Genomic DNA, 25,585 nt, shown 5'->3' with positions numbered 1-25,585 from the left:
TTTAAAAACTTTATCCCAAATCCAGTAGAGAACACCGCTCGATAGCCACTCACCACATAAAATGCAAGCAACATGTGACAGGAATGGATTCGCGAGAAACACTTTATTTGTACCGCCTCATTTGGCTCTTTATCATTCGGTTTGGGCGGCTTTGTGCGTTTGAGCAGAATATGCGAAGTTGGCACGCCGTCGACTGAGTCAGGGGCGCGAACGTGGCACATAAAGAGTTAAAAGTGTGGCGCCTGGGCATGTTTCGTGCAAACAGTTGCTTGTTTTCTCTCCTAAAGCAGATAGCTTAAAGCTAGAGCAGAGAGTTGAATATTGTCTGTTCCTACTGAGTAGGTACAGACCTACAATAGTGACATATCAATGCACAGAATTCAGTCTGCCTGCTTGTTTTGCTAGAGATCAACAGACAAGCCCTTAAATAGCTTTCTGCTTATTTATTAGATAGGGATGGGGATAATTTTTACTATTTAGCCTTACTATGATGAGTGGTATGCATAAGTTTTAAAAGTGGTAATCAAATGACATGTTACAATTTGTGCCCTGGAAAAAGTGTGTAGAAAAGTAATTGTCATTCAGACTAGAGCTTTGATTGTTCATCATTGATATTACAGGAGTTCATATGATAAAGTTTACTGGTGACTGTATGTGTTCATACTTGTATTCAAGCCCAAAGATTTATGCACATTGTTCCTCTCCAAAAAAAAGCAACAACAGCAACCAAAAGAAACCAGTACAAAACTTTCTCTTAACATATTTATAACAAGATTGTTAAGCAAACAAGGTTGGAATTCAATAGAAGACAAAGAAAATCATTAAAATGAAGATTAATTTTCTGATTGTTCACTGCACTGTGTAATGTTCATAAAATGCAAATGCCAAGTCTGAGAAAATGTTGTAACTTTTGTGCATTAATTTTGAATATTTTTTTTTTTGTCTATTCATCCGTCTGTGCATGTTATAGGCAGTGGTCGAAAAATTATGCCATCTGTCAGTACCGGAAGGCTGCTGTGCCGATCTGCTGCGGCAGTCCTGCGTGATGAGCTGGCCCTTCGCTTCAAGCCATTGGTTGCATTGGCCTCTGCAAACTTGCACACCTCCAACTGTAACTTGGAGTCGAGTCCCCCAGAGCTACCAGACTTCAATACATCTGTTAATATTCACGAGCACCAACTGAAGAGACCAGTTGGACCCCCTCGTCAGCGCCCAAAACCTAAGGAACGCGTACATGTTCCCAGCAAAAGAGTGAGTATATATTCATATTTTGAAATGTTGACTGACATGGGGAGGAGATATCACAGATTAGAATTTTCACTGGCCATTTTCACTGTTATGTAGAGTGTGTTCATGATGATATTATGTTATGTTATTATGATGTAGTATAATTGTTATAATTTTTTGCTAGATATTATCGATAGTCAGCTAATTGCGCTAGTGTCAAACTTTTTGTTATAAATTCTGTTCTCTCATGGGGAACATTATAATTGTGAAGAAATGGCTAACAAACAAATAAAACTAGTTAAAAGACAACTGAATGAAGATTGAAAATAGAATTAGTGATTTTCTGCAAGTGTATAGAAAGCCGATTTAGGTTTTTGTGACCAGTTGAAGATGATTATGTTTGGGGGCTACTTTGAACAAAGTATTATTGTGACACTGATTTGGTTGCCTTTGTATTATTATCATTATTATCATTATTATTAATGGTATCTTTATTCAACAAATCATTGATGGCAGCCAGAGGCTGAATTACAAATGATTTTACAGAAGCAAGTGTGTATACACAGTATTACATAAAGATACAAATGTAAAATTACAAAATCAAAATAACACGCAGGCTCACACAAAACAAGAACAATTCAAACAAAAAAGAAAACTCTCAGGCTTTGCATACACAAAAAAATAATGAAAGTTTGAATTGACATGGATCGCTGCCCCTAAAGTTTCCAAGACAATCACTGCCAATCAGTACATAAATATTAAGTTGTCAGGTAACTTTAGAAATGGTGCAATCCCATCATCTTCCTTGTAAATTTCTCTAAAACTTGTTGTTTTCTTTTTGATTATGGATTTACCATGTCATTACTGGATAGGGCAAGGTTGGACAAGCTTTCTTGTTACTGTGGGAATTTGTTTGCTCTCAGATTGTGCTTAAAAATTGAATATCGTCGCTGGGGCGACAAGACCTCGTATCTACACAATTTCAAATGTTCAGGAGAGCAAAAAAAACATGGCGGCCAAAGCACTGTGGCGAATGGGATAGCCTTTCCTTTGACATGCCGTGGTGGCTCCATTTTGGGGGTAAGACAGCTAGGAGTTCGACAGGACATCACTTAACTGATTATTTGACCATAAATCAAAAAAACTCATTTTCACCATAAATCAAAAAAACTCATTTTCACCAAATTTGCAGATACAAGGTCTTGTCAGCCCAGCGACGATATATTATGCAAAGTCTTAAAACATGAAACCCTCATTGTGTTAAATCTGAATTCTGTGACAGTCATTATGCAGTGTGATGTCTGTGCTGATGATTTAAAGAGAGGAAGAAAGCAGAAGTACAGAATGGTACCAGGTACATGACAAAAAGATGATAAAGAGGGTATAAACAAGGGTTCAGATGCATATTCAGAAGCAGTAGATGACAGGCTTGAATTCCACTGGTTTTGTTTTTTCCGACGTGTTTATTAAAATTGTAAATCAGCAGCAGTTAAGATCTTCAAAGCATTTTGATGACAATTTCTTTATGTACAAGGGGTCAAAGGCAGTGGCGGATCCAGGAGGGGGTGCACTGGGTACACACCCACTTTAATTTTGTTTTTTTGTTTTAAATAAAAGAAATGAATAGAAAAAATTGAAGGAGGAAAGTGGATTTTTTGGTTGTTTTTGTTATTTTGCTTGTCAGCCAATTAATCCCAGAAATATGAGAAATTTCCTGGTAAGGACTTTTTTTTTCTTGTTAGCAGAATAAACCCAGAAGTGACACCAAAAACTGCTTTGCAACCTTCCCCCCCCCCCCCCCCTTTACGGAATTCCTGTATCTGTCCATGCAAATGTCACATTTTGCACCCCCTTCTTCTGGTAGGAGTCACTCAAATATCACACTTTGCACCTCCTTTCTTCTGGTAGGAGTCCCTCATCCCAAAGACGCTGGAAGAGATGGAAAGCAATGAGGAGTTTCAGATCACGGCCGAGAAGCTGAGGAGGATGGGGCAAGCCAAGCTGACCCGGGAGGAACGGAAGAAGAGGCAGAGGGCACTCGACCACCTCGGTGTGCCGAACTTCCGCGACTTCCTCAAGACGTACCACCACGAGGAGACGGGAGGTAAGTTAACTGTGCGAAAGAAAAGTTCTGCCATTTGATTTTTCCTGCCAGGCCGATTTTAGTGGGCTTTTTTTGGTTATCTTTATTATGGGCATGAGAGCATAATTAATTACTGTGTGATGGGGAAAGTTTTCTGTTCCATTGATTTTTCACACTGGGCCAATTCAGTGGGCTTTATTTGTTAATCACTTTACGAATGAGAGCATTTCATATCTTGACAGGTGCATAATGGTACAGTGCATTGATTTTTCATGCTGCGCCAATTTAAAGTAGGTTTCATTCGTTTGTCATCTTGTGGATGAGAGCATTGTAAATCTTGATATATGCATCTGCAGAATATTTATATGTTCTTATAGTCACACTAGTTTTGGAGAGGCAATATTTCTGAACATTTCTGCACTGGGAAATATTCCCATGTTTACAGTATTCATGTTCTATGCCATGCCCAATCTACATCTTGTTTATGTGACCCTGCATCACAAAACCACCAAAAAGTTGCCAGGAGTGGAATTTTAGTTATAAAAGAGCAAACTCTAAGCTTTAAACAAATGGACTTTCCTAACTTATCCAGATAGTGGGAAGTATGCACACACTAGAAAAGTGTTTACAGAGAAAAAAAGACTGTGAAATTTAGGGTCTATTCAAGTGCTTAATCTCACCAAGTGATGTTCTGTGCAATCAATTGGACAAAAAAACAGGATGCGAATCTCAATAGCAACCACAATGAAGCGATTATCAGATGACGCTGAAAGTTTGCAAATTCTATCGACACATTGTAATCATGACTAGTACTAATTTACAAAGCAGTAGCATTTTCTTTGAGTTGAAAGTGAAGAGTGTGCATAAGCTTTTTAAGAATTTAATGAAAAGGGGACTCTGAGACCTACCTACTCACACTATTTTACAAAAAGGTTGAAAAAAACCTCAACTTCCTGTTGGCTTTATGATCCGAAACTTCAGCAGTACATAGAATAAGAATTGCTCTTTGCAAATTATCTATGAAAAAATGAGAAAAGACTGACTAGGTTGATCCATTCCATCTACATTGAGTCCTTGCAAGAAATTTTGGGCATGAGACTTTTTGTTGGTTTTGTGATGCATGGTCATATGGTACTGCCTTAAGGAGTATCTGTCAACCAGTATCCTGATTGGTTCCCAGCACAGCAGACCAGGGTGCCTGAATGCTAATTCTATAGCACTTTATTTATTATGTAACAGCAGTTGATGTCCAGCATTTGAAAGACTTCTAACTTTGAATGCAAAGGGATTTCCTTAACCAGAGGGGCCCTGAAATCCAAATACATGTTGATTTGTGTTGATTTATGATACCCTCAACATCACTTTTGCGGTGAAACGAATATCTAGAAACATTCCATATATATTTTTAACGATTTTTTCTTCTATTTTTCTTCGGATTACTTGGGAACGCCCACAAAAAAATCCTTCCAAACCAATATTCTTCAGATGACCTCATCTGTCAATCATTGCTATAGTACTGAAATGTTTAACAAAAGACATTGGAATGCACCTTCCCCTCGACTCAGCATAACTGGCATGTTCCCTCGCCATTTTTTTTGTTCGTCACATTAATATCACAGAAACATGCAGTTTGAGCCAAATTATCCCCTTTTTTCAGTCAAAAAGGTTGAAAGGTCTGCATTTGAAATGGAATTTTGTTGACTTGATGCACTGATGCAGTAATTCACTACTAAAAGCCTAGGAAGGTGGGAGTTCAGAGTTTATTCTTATTTCAGATCTCTTTTACTCTGTCCCAAACCAACATTTTAGAATTCAGATATGTCTTGAAATGTTCACAGTTTAATGCACTTCAGATATTTCTTTTTTTTCTCATAACATTTCAGATTTGTTCATTTTTTTTTTTTTTTGCAAATACTCTTACACCCCTGTGCTATGCATTGATTTGAAATAGAATGTTGTTGAATTTGAATGCACTGGTGCAGTAACTGTTCACTTAATGTTAAACCATGAAAGGGAAAGAGTTTTATAAAGCATGCCAGAGAAAGAGAGAGAGAGGGGGGGGGGGGCGATGAGGAGGTAGGGGAGATATGGAGGGGTCTTCACCTAAAAAAAGGTCAAGCCATGTTTTGTAAATTGCCATGAGCCTTTACAATTTTGGACAATCTTGGTTGTGCCCTTCATGTTGCAGTGTATAAAGTAAATGAAGCTTGGGCATTGTACCGATTCTGCACAGTAAAGTAGTTTGCAATGTGTATGCCCCTAATCAATTGGCATTTATCAAAACATCTTTATTCTCCTTTTCTTCTTCTGTTGTTTAGTATATTTTGTAGGACAGTTTCATTCAGTTGTTTTACACCAGGTCAGCACTATTGTCATGGGCCATATCACAGAAAGGTTTGCAATATTATATGTATGTTGCATTGATTAGGACTTCTATAATAGCAATTCAACTACTATAAATATATATGTATACCACTTTTGGGGGGTTTATTATCACACAACCATAGTATAGGAAAGTGCAATTACAATGCAAAGCAAATACTCGAAACTGCTTTATGAAATAGTACCTGAATATATGTGAAGATTTATTTCATTTCTTAAACTTCTCTCTATGATTTGCACTGGTGCTTATTCAGAGCAATAAATTCACAGCATTGGGGTTCTCAAGCCCTTTGTTTAAGACAGAGGTCTGAAGGTACTGCACACCACGATAAAAACTACAGTTACCATAGCAACAGCTAAGTTTCAGCGCTCTGTCAGCTGCATCCACGGAGCTGCCTGCAGTTACTGCATGTTGCCTCTGTTGTAAACTGGTTGATGGAACACAATCATGATTGTCACTTTCATAAAGAATGACAATGACACATGGTTGTCTAGATATGGTCTGGTGTTGATGTAATGTAAACTGGTTTGTGTTTACAACCCTGTATGTGCCTAGGCTCTCAGCTTAATCCTAACTTACCTGGGCTATTTAGCGAGCTTGAATTCCTGGGGGGGGGGGGGGCATTATGGCCCCCCTTCAGATCTCGGCCGTTGATCGCGCAATCGCCGCAAAATTTAACATAAAGCCAGATGTAATCTACAAGACTGTCCAGTTAAATTTTCAAAAATTTGCATTTTCTATTTTAAATTAATTAATTATGCAAATATATGCAAAAAAAAATCATTTTCGTTTGTAATTGGCTTATAAAAGCTTTCGGAATCATGCTGATTCTTGGTGTAAATATTTCTAGTGACATTTCGACATTTGTGCGTGAAAAAAAATTCAGTATCAAAATTAATTTCTTATGTTTTTTATTGTTTTATCGTTTTTTTAATGTATTTCTGTGTTTTTTCAAACTTTTGTTTTTGTGGTTTTTTTCAGCAGAATTTGTCATACACAGTTTTAGAAGCATAATTATACTAAAATGAATTTATTTCAGCCATTAAAATTAAAGATATGAATCTTTATATGAATTAATTGAAAAAACACAATTTGTAGTAACTTTGTACACAAATCATGTTTTTGAGCAATTTTGGGGTTGACGAAAATTTTTTGAAGGGGCGTGGCTTCGGAACGGTATGCTTGGGCGCCACAAATTTGGTCTCAAAAGTTGCGCGAGACTTGAAAGTAAAAAGTCAGCGAGCGGCGCAGTCAAAAAATTTTGTGCGGCGGAATGGTCGCGGATTTTGTCAAGGGGGGGGGGCCCATTATGGCCTCCCCCCCCCCCAGGTAAGTTAGGGTTAACTTGCCAAGCTCTTTTATCAGCATTTAGTAATCCCACAAAACTTGACCTGCATGTAGTTGCAAAGTTCATTTCATTTCATTTTATTACATTTTATTTTATTATAAATAGTAAACCTCTTGTAAACCTTGGCTTGTGGATGATGCTCCACAGCATCATTGGGTCACACCCCCCCCCCCCCCCCCCACCACCACCACTCCACCTTAGGAAAAAGCTTGATCTGCCCCTGTAACATGTCAGCAGGAAGTTCATAGTCAGGAAGTCCATGGACAGGGAGAGGAATTAAAGGACGAGTCCACCTTGATATACATAATAAGGATTGAGAGAATGCAGCAATAATATACTGACCACATCAGTGAAAGTTTGAGGAAAATTGGACAATCTATTCAAAAGTTATGAATTTTTTAAGTATCTGCCCAATCATTGCTGGATTAGAAAGACTACTACAGTGTATGATGTCACATGCGTACAATGATATAAGGAATATAAAAAGAGAATTTCACAAAACTTTACTTTTTGAATAAAGTGAACATTCCTTTGACTCGTTACTGATGTATGTTACGGGTAATGTTATTCCCCCTGCCTTCTGAAAGAGAGAAGTCGAGTGCTCTTTTGTTATGCAAGAAAAATGGAAATATGTTGAATTTCCTTCATTCTTTCTTTATATCGTTGTACACATGTGACATCACAAGCTTTAGTAGTCTTTTCATCCAGCCATGACTAAGCAGAAACTTCAAAAATTCATAACTTTTGAACGGATTGTCGGATTTTCCCCAAACTTTCGCTGATGTGTTTTACTAATTGCTGCATTCACTCAACCCACATGTCTATGAAGGTGAACTTGTCCTTTAAGGTCATGATAACACTATTAGCGATTTAATAGCGGAATTGGTATTGCTGTGCATTGACTAAGTACTAAATTTCAGATATATATCTGTGGCAATCAGCAATGAAAGCCCTCCAGCCTGTGGTTTCACAACATTTGCTCCTGCAACAGTTGCCCCCATGAAATATATGCATGAGAAAGAAATTCTACCCACAAACATAACCCGAACTCTAATCCTAATCCTCACATCAAACTAAACCTGAAACATCACTACCCAACCTTAACCCTAAACCTAAAACCCTATCACGACCCTAACCATAACCTTACTAAACCTTGGAGAAAACGAGACCTGAGCAATTGTTACAGGAGCAAATGTCATGTCACCACAGCCTGCATGCTCACCATAGAACTATAGATAAGCACAGTAAGGGTAAAAACCACCTGTGGGGGAGGTGGTCCCAGTGGCAAGTACAGCCATGGGGAACTTTACAGTGTGTGAGTTGATGTGTGCTGCATACCTGACACAGTTTCAGAAATACCCTATATAATGTGCAGTCAAACCTGTCTATAGTGGCCACCCCAAGTGAGACGAAAAGAGTGTCCATTGCAGACAGGTGGCTGCTATCTAACCACAGATCGTCTCTATGACATTTTGTATGCATCAATTACATGTACAAGGAGATTGGATAAACACTGTTTTAAAATAATGAGTTTCCAAGCATCTTTGCTGATAATACTCCCTATCGAAGATATAAATCAATGTAAACATGTAGTCCCTAACAGCCGGGTTTGTATGTTGGCCATTCACTACATTGTATGTGCAAACGAATGTGGTGATCTTGTGTTTCCATACATAACACACAGAGGCCAAGTGGGGTCACAATTTTGGTGGCGACGTGTTTACTTCCAGTAAATGCAGAGTCACTGTGCTGCAGACACAGGCAGAGCATATATGCAGTGATATTGCATCTATTTTTTCCCTTTCAATCATGGCTAAATCATTGTCACTTCACAGTAGAAATGCATTTTCAGAGCTTATAGCTTCACATCTCTTTTTCAAATGTGCTATACAATTGCTTAGATATTTACAATTTTATAACTAGATTGTAGTTTGGAAACAGAGGCACTGTGCTTTGTGTTTTTCATGTACAATCAAATACAGCTCACACTGTGCACTGAGCACAGCATTCAGCAATGTCGACACATTGATACAGAAATTAAAAAGCTCTGAAATTCTAACATTGCTACATTAAGTAGTCTAACACATACAAGATAATAATGAAAACCAGAGACTGATAAGCAGAGGGGTGGATCCCAGAAATCAGTAAGTAGATGACAGATTTGATTCCCGCTTGTTCCTTTTTACCAACATGTTTGTTAAAAATCTAGATCAGCAGATGGGATCTTACCAATTTCATTCTTACAGAGGGAGGCAAATAGAAGAAAAACTCATACCCCAGATCTTCACCCCTCTGCATAATTGCCTCCTGCATTCCAAGCAGAGTAAGTTTTAAAATCGCAATTTTCCATGTTCACCTCCACTCATCTCAGAGAGGTGCTCCGCCCTGCTCAAGAAAGTGGACATCGAGATTCTGTCACTCAACATCGGCCTGCACTGCAACCAGGCCTGCAACCACTGCCACGTGGAGTCCTCGCCACGGCGCAAGGAGATGATGGACCGCGAGACGGCGGAGCGATGCCTGGAGATCCTCGCCAACAGCCCCACGGTCCACACCCTTGACCTTACAGGTACCTTTAGGGGTCCCACAAATATCACCACCGGAACATGCAGCTACCAAAAATCTGTGGTAGAGACTTTATTACTTGCATCTGCAACATGAATTCTGAAAGAATGAAGATGCAAAAGTTGATCTGCTAGTAGGCCTGAAAATTTATGATTAGGGTTAGCAGGGTCTGTTCATGTGTGTGTGTGTATGTATTTTTGTGAGTGTTCTCATAAGAGGCTTCAATGTGTATAGTATTCTATTGCTGCATTCCACTCCAGGCAACTGGGGGTACATTTCCACACCAGGCACATGCTAGTTTGTTCAGAGTATTTCACACAAATAAAAATACACCCTCTCAAAGCCACCTCAGGGGTATGCACCTGCCCATTCTGCATATCCAGGGCCTGCATGTAGGCAAATAGTACTTCACAATATTCAAATCGAAAAATTCAATCATTTTTGCACAAAGTCTTGTTCGTTGTATGTGCACCTATACTCTACATGATGCCTAATTTTGTACTCATTGAACTGAATTTGTGAATATTATTCGTAATTGTTTTCAATTGATCAATTTATCAGAATAAAAGTAATTTTTTTGGAGAAATAAATACTGGAATATGCTCAGTTAATGTGAGAAAAGTGTTATATCCCCTGTTGAAGCCTATGTGTGCATACTTATTGTTTGTAATAATGCAGATCATTTTGAACACTTGTCATTTATTTGCAACAATTCAGAAGCACTGATGCATTACACCAGATTGCACACAATGGCAACAATTCCCTTGTTCGGTGAATGGCATGAAAGAAATAAGAAGGAGAAGTCAAAATCAATTTAGTCATTGTAGACCCCTCTGGCAACAACATAAAAAGGAGAGAGAGAGAGAGAGAGAGAGAGAGAGAGAGAACCTTTTTATTTGCTGCCTTTGAATATTTGCTATCATTTCTTCACTCAGAATAGTCTGTTGCCTTCACTGTAGAGCTGGGCTTTTTTTAATTTCATTTTATTTATCTATTTATTTTTTGGGCTTTTCTAGAGCTGCCAACTGTTCCTTCTTTGCAGTATTTTGCATCTTTTTTTTCGCCAGAAGTACTAAATTTTTCAAGGAAAATGCTGTTTACAAGATTAATGGCACAACAATATTTCATTGTAGATGCATCTTTATTTATTCTTGACTTTTTAATATGCTCAGCACACATGGGTTTAAGTACGGTATGATGTAGAAACAGCAGGTGCATCATTACGGCAAGAAGGCTTATTTGGCATACCTATTCATCACAGCTCAAAGCTTCCTGTACCCCTAGTTTATATTCTTGGGAGACATTGCTATGTTTACACACTCCAGACACTCAGACAAATGTAGAATCTAAAAAAAAGTGAAGAAAATGGCTCTTGATCATTCAAAGGAAAAGGAAAATCATGCATTTTAGCCATGCTTAAAATTAGAAATCAAGAAAGCTGTGTTGCTTGTTTGTTATTGTTTGTTTTGTTTGGGGGTTTGTTATTTGTTTGTAGGAGGAGCTCCAGAGCTCTGCTCTGAGTTTCGCTTCCTGGCCACGGGAGGGCGTCGGCTGGGCCGCAAGGTGATTGACAGGTGCAACCTCACCGTCCTCCTCGAGCCGGGGCAGGAGGACACGCCCGATTTCCTGGCAGACAATGGAATCCAGGTCATTGCCTCACTCCCCTGTTACAGGTACAAATAGATCTCCTCCTTTACCCCCTCCCCCCCCCCCCCCATGTCATACCCTGGCTATCCACACAGTACTATTTAGGGTACATTATGCTCATTCCCTCTCTTTGAAAGCATACCCTATCTCCAGACTGCAAAAAGTTTTGTACCCCCCTTTTTGCAGGCTTTTCCTGCCTTGGATTTGAGACCCCTTCAATCCAGAACACTGTTCAATGCACCCCCCCCCCCCCCCCCCCCCCCCCCCCCCGCCTTCTCTGGTAAGCTGTCATTCCAACCCCTATCTCAATGACATCAATTTTTCAGGAGTCAAAAGAGAAAGAAAGGAAAAGAAAAAAAAAACCTTCAAAGAAGAAATCTCAGGGTGAAAAATTAAATGCACCCCCTTTTTGTACAATTCTTGGGCTGGATTTCATCATGTGAAAAGTACCCCTTTACTGGAAATTTAGGGAATATACATCGCGGGTTGGGGGGGGGGGGAGGAACTGGATGTCTTGCCTGCCTTACACAATTTAATTATTTTTTACAAAGAGCAATTTACTTTTTATCTTTCCTGCTCTTCCTGTAAAATTTTGCTGTTTCTTTTCACACCAGCTTTTAACTGGTCTGGAATTCCTTCTTAACCTTTTCTGTGCCAATGAGTTAAATGAGCAGAAAATTGAACGCATATCCCCATGGACAGGAAATGAACATGGCACACAGAGGGTTAACCCTAATCAGGCTGGGGGGGTGGAATCCGCCCCGCCCCCCTCGACGTTTTGTGCAATATCTTCGCAGCTCGATAAGCTCCCGCCGCGATGTTCCATTACTTTTTTCTTTCAAGTATCGCGCAACTTTTGAGACCATAATTGTTGCGCCCGCGCATACCGTTTTGATTTGACGCCCGTTCGAAAAAAATTTATCAACCCCAAAATTGCTCCAAAACGTGATTTTGTGTACAAATCCGATGCAAATTGTGTTTTTTCAATTAATTCACATAAAAATTCATATCTTGACTTAGAATGGACGAAATTAATTTGTTTTAGCATAATAAAGCTTCGAAAAATGTCTGTGACAAATTTTGGCCAAAAAACAAACAAAAACAAAAGGTCGAAAAACAGAGAAATACATAAGAAATTCAAAAGACAATCAAGTACATAAGAAATTAATTTCGATACAGATTTTTTTTTATCCTATGTCTCAGGAGAATGATACAAGAAATATTTTTAAAAAGAAATTAGCTTAATTAGAGCATTGATAAGTGATTTAGAGCCCAAAACTGATTTTATGCATAAATTACAAAAATTAATTAATATAAAATATAAGAAAAATTCTTCGGAGAAAGCAACCATACATTTTGATAGTTACGTCGCGGGCGTCGCGTGTGCCGATTTTCGGCGCGATCACGCGTTCCATAGGCGAGATCTGAAGGGGGCGGAATCCGCCCCCCCCCCCCCCCCCCAGATAAAGCATAACCAAAAAAGCCCAGTCTGATTAGGGTCAAGGAGTGAAATGATGTGATGACCTTCTCTTCCATTCAGTGCCAAGAATGTAAACCTCCAGCGAGGCAGCCAAGTCTTCCAACGCAGTATCCAAGCCCTTCACCTGCTGAATGAACGCGGCTATGGCAAGCCTGGCTCTGGACTCGAGCTCTGCCTTGTCTACAATCCACTGGGTAAGACATTCAATAGTGCTTCTTCCATTCATTCATTCATTTAATCAATTTATTCATTTATTTATTTGTTAATTCATTCATTCGTTCGTTTGTTCGTTCATTCATTCATTCATGCATTCAATAAGCCTGGCTCTGGACTCGAGTTCAACCTCGTATACAATCCACTGGGTAAGACATTCAGTAAATGCTTCTTCCATTCATTCATAATTGATTAATTCATTCATTTTATTCATACATTCATTCATTCATTCATTCATTCATTCATTCATTCAATTCCTGAATTCCTGCGTACATTCAGTCATTCATGCATACAATAGTTATATTCAGACGGTGATCCCTAACCTCGAGGATAGCTATCTTTGAGGGTAAGCTCTGGCGCTCTAATTACAACATGCACTCACATAACAAAGCTTATTCTCAAAGGTAGCTATCCTTGAGGATAGGCTCACTGCCCCCCCCCCCCCCACTCTTATCTACAAGTTACTATCAACAAGTTCTGTCTTCATGATGCTTAACTATGAGTGGGGACCCCCACAGCTCGTTGACAGAGCACTGATCCTGAGATATTTTATGGATAGCTGTCTTCAAGTTAACTTCATGTTAACTATTAACAAGTGCTTCTACACTGTGCTAAACTATTTTCTTATCCTCGAAGATAGCTATCCTCGAGGTTAAGGATCACCATCTGATGGTAACTATTCACTCTTTCACTCACTCAATCCATTCACTCATGAATTCATTCATTCATTCATGCATGCTTTCACTCACTCCATTCATTCACTCATGCATTTATTCATTCCTTCATTCGTCCATCAATTTGTTCATTCATTCACTCACTCATTTGCTCAATCATTCATTCACTCACTCATTCACATCCAACTGGACCCCATGAAAGACCAGCTTAACATAGCTGAATATGGGCTATCCAGCCATCCTCTCAGATGGAAAAGAACAAACAAACAAACAAACAAACAATTCACTCAATCATTCATTCATCCATCCATCTATTCATTCGTTTGTTCTGTCATTCCTTTGCTAGGTTGATACCATTCACTGACAGGCTGAATGGCCTGGGTTGATGCACCCGAAGTATTGAGCATCATCAGCCTTTTTTCAAGAGTGAGTGTATGATGTAAAAATCAAGAGAGTGCTCTTTGTAAAAAGTTCAGGGAGGCCTTTAACAATGCTTGAGACTTTGTTTTCCCATACATTCAAACCTTAGATCTTGTTCTTGTTTGTTTGAGCATGGCATGGCATACAATTTTAGAAAAAAACAATGTTTATGATATTTTGTTTATTTGTTTGCTTGTTTGTTTTGGGATGTCTATGAACATGTTGCTTTTGCTGAGTACAGTTGTCCAGTTGTTTTAGTGTGCCTATGTTTGTGTTTTGCCTTGTTGTTACAGGGGCGGATCCAGGGAGGACCGCAACCGGCACACGCCCCCCCCCCCCCCCTTTATTTTTTGTTGAAACAAAAGAAATAAAAAGAAAAAAATGGGGGAGGGGTGCATGCGCCCCCCCCCTTTAATTTTGTAAACACGCCCCCTCTTTACGGAATTCCTGGATCTGCCCCTGTGTTATGTCTGGTCCAGACTGTCAAGTAATCAGCATGAGATATGTTTGTTTCTTTTTATGTTTTATATCATGAATATTTAGGGGATATCATCTTGTGTCCTTCAGAAGTATGGCCTCACAGGTGCAAAAATACTAAAGCAAGAAATGTGACCAGCATACTATGTGAAACAAAAAAAAAAGAACTGTTTCTGACTTTATGACACTTTACAATCTATGCAAAACATGATGCTTACTTTCCAGCTACATAACAAGAACTATATCTTTACTCAATCTGTCATCATATCTTGCAGAAATGTGTGTCAAAGTAATTTAACAGTCTGTACACAGGCTAGGAGAGTAATTTAATCCATAATTATGATGAACTTCTTCCCGATTACAATGTACCTGGCCCATATATTTCCTTAGGATAGCTGTTTACTACAGTGTTTGATATGTTCCTTTTTATCCAGCTGCATGGAATAATGCTTTGAAATGAAAAAATATGACTTTAGTTAGCACACTTCTATATACTTTTTTCATATTTTTAAGCAAAAATATATTTCTTGCTTTGAGATTATGTTCTTGCTTTATGAGGATGCATCAATGTTTTGGGATCAGCAGCTGTTGTCGACATGCACAAAAAGAGTCTAAATGACAATAAGTCTGTCATTAGATGAGGCCCCCTTTTTAAAATGAATGTTAAAGAAATGGATGTTGACTGTATGACTAGATATTCAAAACACTGTAATGTATTTTCTCCTGTTTCTTTCCATAATTATTATCTGTAGATAATGTAAAACCAGAGATTTTCACATGCATGAATCTTTCGCTTATGCTGCAAGCCAATATTCACAAAAGTAAAATGCTCGTGAAAGTGTTTGTCCACACAATTGATTGAATGCCGGTGGCTAATAGCAAAAGGTTCTTGCCACAAAAAAGGCTATTGCCTTTAATTCACAAAGGTTCCCAGCTGTGAATCTTTCCAGTTATTGTCCCCGCCGAACGAGTTCGAGCAGGGGACTATGAAACGGGCTCCGTACGTGTGTGTGTCCGTGTGTCCGTCCGTCCGTCTGTCCGTCCGTCCGTGTGTCCGTGTGTCCGTGTGTCCGTGTGTGCGTCCGTGTGTGATCAAAATCTTCAATTTGCTACTTCTCTGTCATTTATGAGCCAATTTTGATTCTGTTTGCTTTATATGATAGCACTACATGGGAGCTTTGAAACTTCTACACAGAATTTCAGTCGTGACCTTTGACCTTGACCTTTGACCTATATTGTACATTTTGCTACAAAATGCTACTCCTTCGCCATTTCTAACCCGATTTCGATTCCGTTTGCTTTATATGATGGCACTAGGTGAGGGCTTCAAAACTTCTACACAGAATTTTGACCTTTGACTTCTTTGACCTTTGACCTTGATTTTTTACCTATATTGTACATTTTGCTACAAAATGCTACTCCTTCGCCATTTCTAACCCGATTTCGATTCCGTTTGCTTTATGTGATGGCACTAGGTGAGGGCTTCAAAACTTCTACACAGAATTTTGACCTTTGCCTTCTTTGACCTTTGACCTTGATTTTTGACCTACATTGTACATTTTGCTACAAAATGCTACTCCTTCGCCATTTCTAACCCGATTTCGATTCCGTTTGCTTTATGTGATGGCACTAGGTGAGGGCTTCAAAACTTCTACACAGAATTTTGACCTTTGCCTTCTTTGATCTTTGACCTTGATTTTTGACCTATATTGTACATTTTGCTACAAAATGCTACTCCTTCGCCATTTCTAACCCGATTTCGATTCCGTTTGCTTTATGTGATGGCACTAGGTGAGGGCTTCAAAACTTCTACACAGAATTTTGACCTTTGCCTTCTTTGACCTTTGACCTTGATTTTTGACCTGTATTGTACATTGGCTACAAAATGCTACTCCTATGCTTCGCCATTTCTAACCTGATTTCGATTCCGTTTGCTTTATGTGATGGCACTAGGTGAGGGCTTCAAAACTTTACACAGAATTTTGACCTTTGCCTTCTTTGACCTTTGACCTTGATTTTTGACCTGCATTGTACATTGGCTATAAAATGCTACTCCTTCGCCATTTCTAACCCGATTTCGATTCCGTTTGCTTTATGTGATGGCACTAGGTGAGGGCTTCAAAACTTTTACACAGAATTTTTACCTTTGACTTCTTTGACCTTTGACCTTGATTTTTTACCTATATTGCACATTTTGCTACAAAATGCTACTTCCGGCGGGGACATATATTACGCACCGCGTAATTTCTACTTTTCCTTGTTTAGTATGATCTCATAATATTATTAAATTTTCCTTGTGATTGCTAAACTTCCACACTGTATTTCCAATGGAGGTCAAGATGGATAAATGTACATAATTCATGTATTAGGTCAAATCACAATTCTCTCTCTTTCTCTGCCTCTCTTTCTATCTATCTATCTATCTATCTATCTGTCTCTATATCTATCTTTCTATCTGTCTATCCATCTATATATTTATCCATCTCTCTATCTTTCTATCTATCCATCCATCTGTCTATGTCTCCATCTATCCATCTATCTATCCACACTATCTTTCTAGAGTATCTATCTATGTCTATCTACTAGTATCTATCTATCTTTCCATCTGCCTATCCATCTATCTATTTGTCTGTCTCTCTATCTATCTATCCATCTATCTATCTATCTAACTATCTATCTATCTGTCTATCTATCTATCTCACTATCTATCTTTCTCTCTCTCTCCCTTCCATGTTGAGACAGGTGGATTTCTGCCTCCACCCCAGGGACCACTGGAGGAGAAGTATAAGGAGGAGCTTGATGAGGCGTTTGGAATCCAGTTCAACCACCTCTTCACCTTGACCAACCTTCCGGTCAAGAGATTCGTTGACTTCCTTGCAAGACGGTCAGTGCATGCAAATGATCTCAAAGACACTCAACAGATTGATTTTCATTTTTTGTACTTTGATAATATAATACACCAGGATTAACAAAAGTACCAACAAATTTGTTTAACAATGGCTACAGATTTAATATTTTTAACTCACATTTTTCAAAACACATTTTTTTATGTGCTGCTGTGTAAACCCATGTGTGCCACATTTTTCTGAGACTGCAACACATGCATGCCTTGGGAAATCATTTTGTTCTTCACATCCATGTAACTTTTTTATAAATATTTGTTATGCTGGACACTTAATGAGCAAAGTTATAGAGAAAATTCCAAGCTTTGATGTAAATTGTATAGAACATGTATGATTTTTTTCTTTCAAATGACCAGTACAACTATCTATATCATTGTACAGGCATGACACTTTTGCACACAAAACGATGACAGAAACTTAAAATTAACCCAAAAATCCAATAGGGAACTATGCTTGATATTCATTAACCACATAATGCAAGGATTACATGTGAGAGGAATAGAATTGCAGCTGAAGCTTTCATTGTACTGTGGCACTTGGCAGTTTGTTGAGTGGGTTTGTGCGTTTGAGCAAAATATGCGAACTTGGCATGCCGTCATGAGTCGGGCGTGCAAACATGGCACATAAAGAGTTAATCTGCTCGTCCAACAACAATTTAAGCACTGTTAAGATCAGCTCGGTTAATTCAATTTATTTCTTTGTGTAATTTGATTCATCAATGTCTCCTTGATTCAGTGCATTTTGAGTTGACATGAATTTGTTTAAATTCAGTGCATCTAATCCATTCAGTTCTTTGTTCAGTGACTCCACTAAAAAGTATTTGGGCTGATAGGAGTTTCAGATAATTAATTGTGCTATACTTCAAGTTCCATTGGCTGTGTGGCTTTAACCCATTGAGGATGGACTGGTTTTGCTACAACGCACATTTCCCAAAGACACCTGCCCGAGTATACTCGGGACTCGTCCTCAACGGGTTAATAAACTTCTATGATACTTTCAGTGAAAAAGTCATACTTTCTGCTTCAGTTTCCACACCACACACATGAATATCATGCAGAGGAAATGTGTAAGATGCATGGTTGTATTTGTAATTGTTATCCATTTCATGCAGCAATTCATTCTCAGAAATCTCATAGGTAGATGGGTGCAAGTTCAAGTTCACTCATTTGTCTCAATTCAAGATATATCAACAAAGAATACACATATTCTTGCAAAGAATTTAACACACAGTACAGAAATTAGACAAAAATAAACAAGAATGTGGCCAAGTAGAGTTTGAGAGGAAAAAAAGACAAGGTAGCTTGGTTGAAGCAGAGCTTGTATTGTAAGGCTCCCTCTGAGAAATACAAGGTATGTGATTTTGAATTTAAACCTTATGTGGTTTTATTAGCAACTGAGAGAAAAAAAAAAACAGACTTAAAAAAATTAAATACATAAAGAATACTGCTTATCATAGTACATACAATTTAAATAGGCAAGAGTATAAAAGTTGGCTAAGCAATGTGCACACTACAAACACTTAAAGGGGATGGCTAGTAACTGGTCAGTGGGAATCAGTGGGAATCAGCGAGAGTGCTGGGGGATGATTATGGGATTCATTTAAGAGTACATCATATATCTATTGTGTGAAAATTATTTGCTTCAGAATGGTCTCATATTCAAGTACAGTGCACTCCCGTTACAACGAACACGGTTATAACGAAATTTATTATAGCGAAATTTTCATTTTAACGAAGTTTTTTCCGAGCGCCTCTGACAAAGAAAAACAAAAGAAATGTGCTCCGTTATAACGAAATGCGGATCGCTTCCGAAAAATACGTAGCGGAATAAGCATTTATATCCTCTCTGCACAGGCAAACGCTTCACATCACTGTGTCGTCGCTCCGTGTGTCACGCACAGTTTCCGAGAGGAACTTGCGTTATTATAATACAATAATCTGAAATTAGATAAGGTTCGTTTTATTGTTCCGAAGGTTCTTTATTAAAAAAACACACACATTCAGATACACCTAAATTCAACAAACAGAATATGATGTTTTATATACGTGGTTTCCTTGTTTTCGTTATATATTGTATTTGTTCGGTTATAACGACAGAAAACTGGCGGTCCGGAGCATTTCATTATAATGGGAGTGCACTGTAATGTGCAGTTCAATGTTTCTAAATGATTTTCACACAACAATAGATATATGATGTACTCTTAAATGAATCCCACAGTCATCCCCCAGCATTCTCGCTGATTCCCACTGATCAGTTACTAGCCATCCCCTTTAAATATTATATATATATATATATATATGTATATATATATATATATAAAAGAAAGCTTTAAAAAAGAAAATATAGATAGTGAAAAGAAGAAGAGATAAAATAGAGATTACAAAGGAGTAATATATGAAAATATTTACAGAGGTCATGTGAGCATAAGAGATACTTCATGTATGAATTATAAGCATTATCCCTCGTTTACATGTATATAGACTTATTAAATTTATATAAAGTTAAAGTCCTGTATAAGTGAAATCAGGAGAGATTATTCAGGTTAAACATACCCGATGAGAATATCATGACTCAACACATTTTAATGGAGAATTGCACAGAAAATGCTTGTCATGTTTACTGTTAACTAAATATTTGCCACCCTTGTGCCGATAACTCTGTTTGGTTAAATACTCCTAGAGGTATTTCAGTGGTTCATGCCTCCTTCATGCAAAAGAGATTAAAGGTCAATACTCTGGTGATGGTCAAAGACCAAGTTTAACAATAGGATTTTCTCTTCTGTTTTTTTTTTTAACTTGGGAAAAGAGAGGTATGTTATTTAACCATGTGTAAACAACTGCTATTAGTGATGCATGGTAGACTGATGAAAATTCCTATTTAAGTAGCAAATTCTCAAATTTCTTTGTATTTATTGAATTTTGATGTTGGCAGATATTCAGTAAACTTTGTAAATATAAATTAAGATGGCCACATAAGACTGTACGAACACCCTAGTTGACTATACACATTGCTTCGCCCTACTCATTCTGGTTTCCTGGTCTATACACAAGTTCATCCTTTGCTTGAACATGACTGCTGAATTCAATGAATTGCTAGCAAGCTTATGCATTGAGTCGCTTTGAAAACGAGTGAAGTGCCTGACCAACTGACAAAAAATGAAATAGAGATCATTTGTACCAATTCAATGTGCACATGAGTTAAAGGGACTGTACAGTACTGGTTGAGGTGAGGATTCAGGTTTATAACATTCCTAAGTTAGATAAAGAGAAACCTTTTATGAAATATGAAAGAGCATGATATTTTAAGAAGGATTCAACGTTTATTTGATGAAAATTGGTTTTCAAATGGCTGAGATATCCAAAAAAGTAATAATGATAAAAGGCGACAGGCCACGCTTTTATTAGGATCTCTTTGTTTCACCTTGTTTTTGGATATCTCTGCCATTTTAAAACCGATTTTCATCAAATAAACTTTTGATACCCCTTAGAATTGCATGCTCTTTGTCATCTCATAGACTGGTTTCTAAATATCTCACAAAACGTTAAATGCTAAATCCTCACTTCAACCAGAACTGTACACACCCTTTAACCCCAAACTGGCTTAATGTCTGCTCTTTCCACGTATCAGAAATGAACTGGAGTCCTACATGCAGCTGCTTGTAAGGAACTTCAATCCTGCCGCTGTGGAGGGCCTGATGTGTCGCAGCTACCTCAACGTTGGCTGGGATGGCCGCATCTTTGACTGCGACTTCAACCAGCAGCTGGACATGCCTGGCCGTCGGCCCAACACCCCAGGTCAGTTGATAGTCGGTCTTCTTTATGCTTTCTGTGCCAGGGGCTTTGGACAGTGTGTACAATGATGCGAGGTTCTCTATGCCAATCCATTGCAAAAAGTCTGCACACGAATGGTGACAAACAGATAATGAGTTATGACATAGATCCATCATTTGCATACCACCTATCACAGTGCATTGAGCGTTAAAGAATAATACATATTCATGATGCAATCACGCGCCGCAAATGCTACGTTGAGCTAATGTATTAATGAAATGTAAATAGTAATAAAGACGCGCGCACGTATTGTCACGTCACGATGTGACCTCGTAAGGCCAATGACATTTAGCCAATCAGCATAGCGTATTCAAGTGAGAAGCACGCAATTGCTCTAGTGTATAAACATATTGGTGAGTTATTCACTCGGGGCTAAACTGACATGGTTTATGAATATTGAAAAGGTACCGATGGTGAAGTTTCACGAAATTCCTCCAAACTCAGTATTAATACACATGAGTATTTGCTGCAACTTACTAGGCAGGTGCATTGTACAAATACCACAGGTATTGCAGTAAAATAACCCTCCCAAAATGGCCGTCAGGCTCACAGTTGGCACTTGCTTCCACTTTACACTGATAGAGTCGTATATCAATATAAACATGGAGACAATGCAACAATAAGTAATATCGTCTACAAATTTGAAATTTGCTGCTTTATTTGTACTATGTCATACTTCTGTTTTGTACTTTTTGTTCCCCTTATTCTATTTCTGTAGGATTACAATAGTCTATATCTAAAAATTCTTCAAATTCCGTGCCTAGTATCTCCATATCTTTTCCATATAGATACTACCGTTAGCTTATCAGTGTATAACTATTGTGCAGTATAGATATTTTGCATTTCATAAAAGAGCGAACAAGCAACTTTCTTTGCTTGGAAGAGAGGCAAGTTATTTTGTGAGCGACACCTCATCAATCAAAAGGGGGGAAGAAATAAACATGAAGCCAAATTAAAGTTTTAGTTGAGACCAAGTGGATGTAAGAAGAATCATAATTGTGAACAACTCGTCGATTTTCTTGCACGCAGATCGTGGGAGCCAGCGGGCGATCCCCAGCGGCGGGAAAGGACCCACAGTGTGGGACCTCGAGTCGACGGCAGACGTCTTGGGCCTGGGCATCGTCACGGACAACCACTGCTTCGGCTGCACCGCTGGGATGGGGGCGAGCTGCCAGGGAGCTACTGTGTGATGACCCTGTGTAAAACTGTCCCTATTCTTCCTTTCTAATTGATCTATTCCTTTGATATACCGGTACCGTCAAACCTGTAGGCTATAGCAGCCACTCAAGGGAAGTAAAAAAAAAAAAGACCTTTGTAGACAGGAGGCCACTCTATACATGTTGGCAGCTGTTTTATTCTTGCTTCATGAAGTAGATCCACATATACAGGTGTATGGCTATATGTATTTCATCTTTTAATAGATATAACTTAACAGACAATATTAACAGATATAAAATAGCATACATACTTATGATACAGGCCGGCAGTGCATGACAAAAGTTATAGTGCACGTAAAATATAACGATTGCAGACGATAACCTACTATCGATTTGATATCGGTTTTTGCTCCCTCATTTTAATCATCGAGTACTGAATCCCGCACCTCATCGACGCGATTCCGCCACAACCGCGATATGCTTTGCTCGATATTATCGTTACTCTAGATTCTCGCTGGCTATTAATGCCAGCAACTTATCTGTTTGGGACTAGACTTTCAGCGGTAGATTTAAACATGGAAGCTGTGAAATGAACAGGCTCGCTAGTTTTACAGAGACTGATCTATATAAACAGTATCTTAGACAATAAGGACACAAAGGATGCCATCAAATACGCCCTACGAATTTTGGACTCCTACTGATCTGAAAAAGGAATCAATCCGAAGGATATTGAGCAAGTCAACCCAAGATTTGTGCCGCTTTCTCTGTACATTCTACGCGGAAGTGCGCCGTAGAAATGGGTAGCGTGTGTACGGTATACGCTAAGCGCTCTTTGATCACGCTACGCTATGAACTTTTACTACGACATTTTACAACACACTCTCGGAATCAATGGTGACTTCAATGATGCCTCGCACGAGCCTTGTGTTTAAATCCAGTAGATTCCTAATCCTACAAAACATCATCTAGTCCTGGTCCTGGACCCACAGTGCAGTAAGTAAACTTAGGGCGTCTAACGTGTTACTGTTAGATCCATAGTGTTAACTAACGTTAGCTCTGTCGCTCGTAAATGACGTAGATCTAGTATAACGTTAGGCCAGGGCCCCTAGACCTAACCTATCGTAGGGCCTAGAAATCGTTAGATATAACCACGTAGACCCTAACGCTAGACTCTATAGTTGAATTTGGATCTTCAGGATTTTGTCTACACAGGTTCAAAGAAACTGGTATTATTGCTTGTCTAGACACGTGTAGGGTCTTAAATGATCTAGGCTATCGTATTTTTTCAATTTATCTTGCCTGGGTATGTATGCTATTTTATATAACACATAGTGCATGACATCTTATTGCACTATAACAAGTACCAAGCACCTCCAAATTCTGAATCTGCCCTCAGGCAATTATATTCAATTCGGCGTGCGGCCTCATTGAATATAACTGGCCTTCGGGACAAATTCAGAATTTGTCGGTGCTTATATTGTTATAGTGCATTCAGCCTCATGCACTATATATATAATATTAGATTTTCATACAGATGTTAAAAAAACAACAACATCAACAGGTGATTATGAAATCAGGTAATTTATGTTACTGTTGTTGATGTTGTTTTATTTTTCTTGTTGCATGGCCCTTCAAAGACATCAGTGGCTGCCACATGCAGTTAGATAGCGACAGTGTAGAATACAACTTTTACAACCTCTGGCTGCGTGCGACAGGTGACTGCCATACACAGGGTTTTTAAAACAGTATTTCTCTTGGGGAATTTAAGGTGACCACATCAGGCAGGTAGCCTCTAAGACAGGTTTAACTGTAGGCCTATGTTGGCATGTGCATGTGTATGTGCACATACTCAAGACTTATGAATAGTACATAGATACATCCGACCGTGCATACATCTATCCATACACTAAAATGCACAAATACGGTATTTGCCGTCATCATTATACCTCGCAAACATAATATTTTATGAACGATGACTTATATTAAAAAGATGATATTGCAAGTGGTCAAATTCGAGATTGAGAAACAGAGTAATGTAATGAAATTTGGAAATTTTCCTTTTTGAAGTGCAAATTTTGGACATTACTCCTCCTTGGAGGCGATATACATGACATATGTGTTGTGGGAGGCAATGTTTTAATACACAGCAAGTGGTTAATATTGCAAATACATGTACCAGTCAACTTGCAAAATGTACAGCATTGTATACAGTACTTATTCTGACAAACCTTTGTGAAGAAGATTCTTTAATACCATTTTACAGTGCATTTAACTCACTTTTATTATCAATTTTTATGAGATACATTAGACAGCCATGTGCTTTATGAGGTAATTTCATTGTACAGGCAACTCCTGTTATTACACAGTTCTCAGGACCAGCAGCTTTCTTTTAGAATATCAAATGTCGTTGTAGCCAAGCAATTTTATAAGTTTAGAGAGATTATTATCATCATTATTCATGGTCTATTGAAATTGTGACTTGCAGCAATTAAATTGCTGAATTGCTCACAATTATACATAAAAGACATGCATACAGACAAATATAACAAAGCTGTCTATAAGTTATCATTTTAGGACCTGAAATTTTACTTTGTTTTGACATAATTTGGTTAGTACCATGCTCATTATAACAGATACTCAGGTCAGCATGACACTCCCGGGTCTCTTGTTGGAATTCATTGTGGTCCTTGAGCAGAGAAACAATACTCGGAAAAACCCAAAACAAATTACACTGAACAAGGTAGCAGCTTCACATAAGAATGCATGCGTGGGGGCTGACCATAAGGAATGCACTAGTTGGAGGCTCACATTCTTCAGAAACGTAGCAATGCAATCCATTATAATGCCACTTGGTAAACAAGGTCACCCGTGCAGAATTTATGCATGCCTTTTTCTTTGGTTCTGCTTCCTTGATCAGGCACTTACTCATTCTTATGGTGAAGCTACTTCGTCAGCATCCTTGTTCATTGTGATTTGTCATCAATTTTGAAAACACTCTTATTCCTTACCCCAATCACTATGAATTCTGAGTCTCTGTACCCAGTATAACCAATTTACAACCAATTGATCAAATGTAAAAGTCTGAAAATCAGGAGAAGTTTTCCTTTAATTTTTGAGGACGTCAAAAAAACACTCAACAGAGCTCATCCAATAGGCATGGAGAAAATTATGTGTCATT

The 25,585-nt window shown here is 38.4% G+C and overlaps 1 protein-coding gene across 1 annotated transcript; it reads left to right on the top strand.

Moving 5' to 3' along the window:
• The first annotated feature begins 987 nt into the window (after window positions 1–987).
• On the top strand, window positions 988–23,627 carry LOC139734636 (uncharacterized). Its single transcript, XM_071645421.1, has 8 exons — window positions 988–1,251; window positions 3,136–3,331; window positions 9,413–9,610; window positions 11,102–11,279; window positions 12,794–12,927; window positions 17,260–17,401; window positions 21,048–21,214; window positions 22,280–23,627. Exons 1-8 carry the CDS (start codon window positions 988–990, stop codon window positions 22,438–22,440), a joined length of 1,440 nt encoding a protein of 479 aa, XP_071501522.1. The 3' UTR covers window positions 22,441–23,627.
• Window positions 23,628–25,585: the final 1,958 nt, after the last annotated feature.

The sequence above is a fragment of the Diadema antillarum genome, unplaced genomic scaffold, assembly GCF_040938485.1.
Source record: "Diadema antillarum isolate AM-2024a unplaced genomic scaffold, OU_Dant_1.0 seq00000536_RagTag, whole genome shotgun sequence".
Taxonomy (NCBI): Eukaryota; Metazoa; Echinodermata; class Echinoidea; order Diadematoida; family Diadematidae; genus Diadema; species Diadema antillarum.
Note: the sequence above shows the minus strand (reverse complement) of the source record. Positions and strands in the feature narration are given on the sequence as shown.

Coding starts and splice junctions, on each gene's coding strand:
- LOC139734636 (XM_071645421.1), top strand. CDS start 988: ATGCCATCTGTCAGTACCGGAAGGCTGCTGTGCCGATCTGCTGCGGCA. Junction 12,928..17,259: donor CCTTGTCTACAATCCACTGG/GTAAGACATTCA, acceptor ATGTTGAGACAG/GTGGATTTCTGCCTCCACCC. Junction 21,215..22,279: donor CCGTCGGCCCAACACCCCAG/GTCAGTTGATAG, acceptor TCTTGCACGCAG/ATCGTGGGAGCCAGCGGGCG.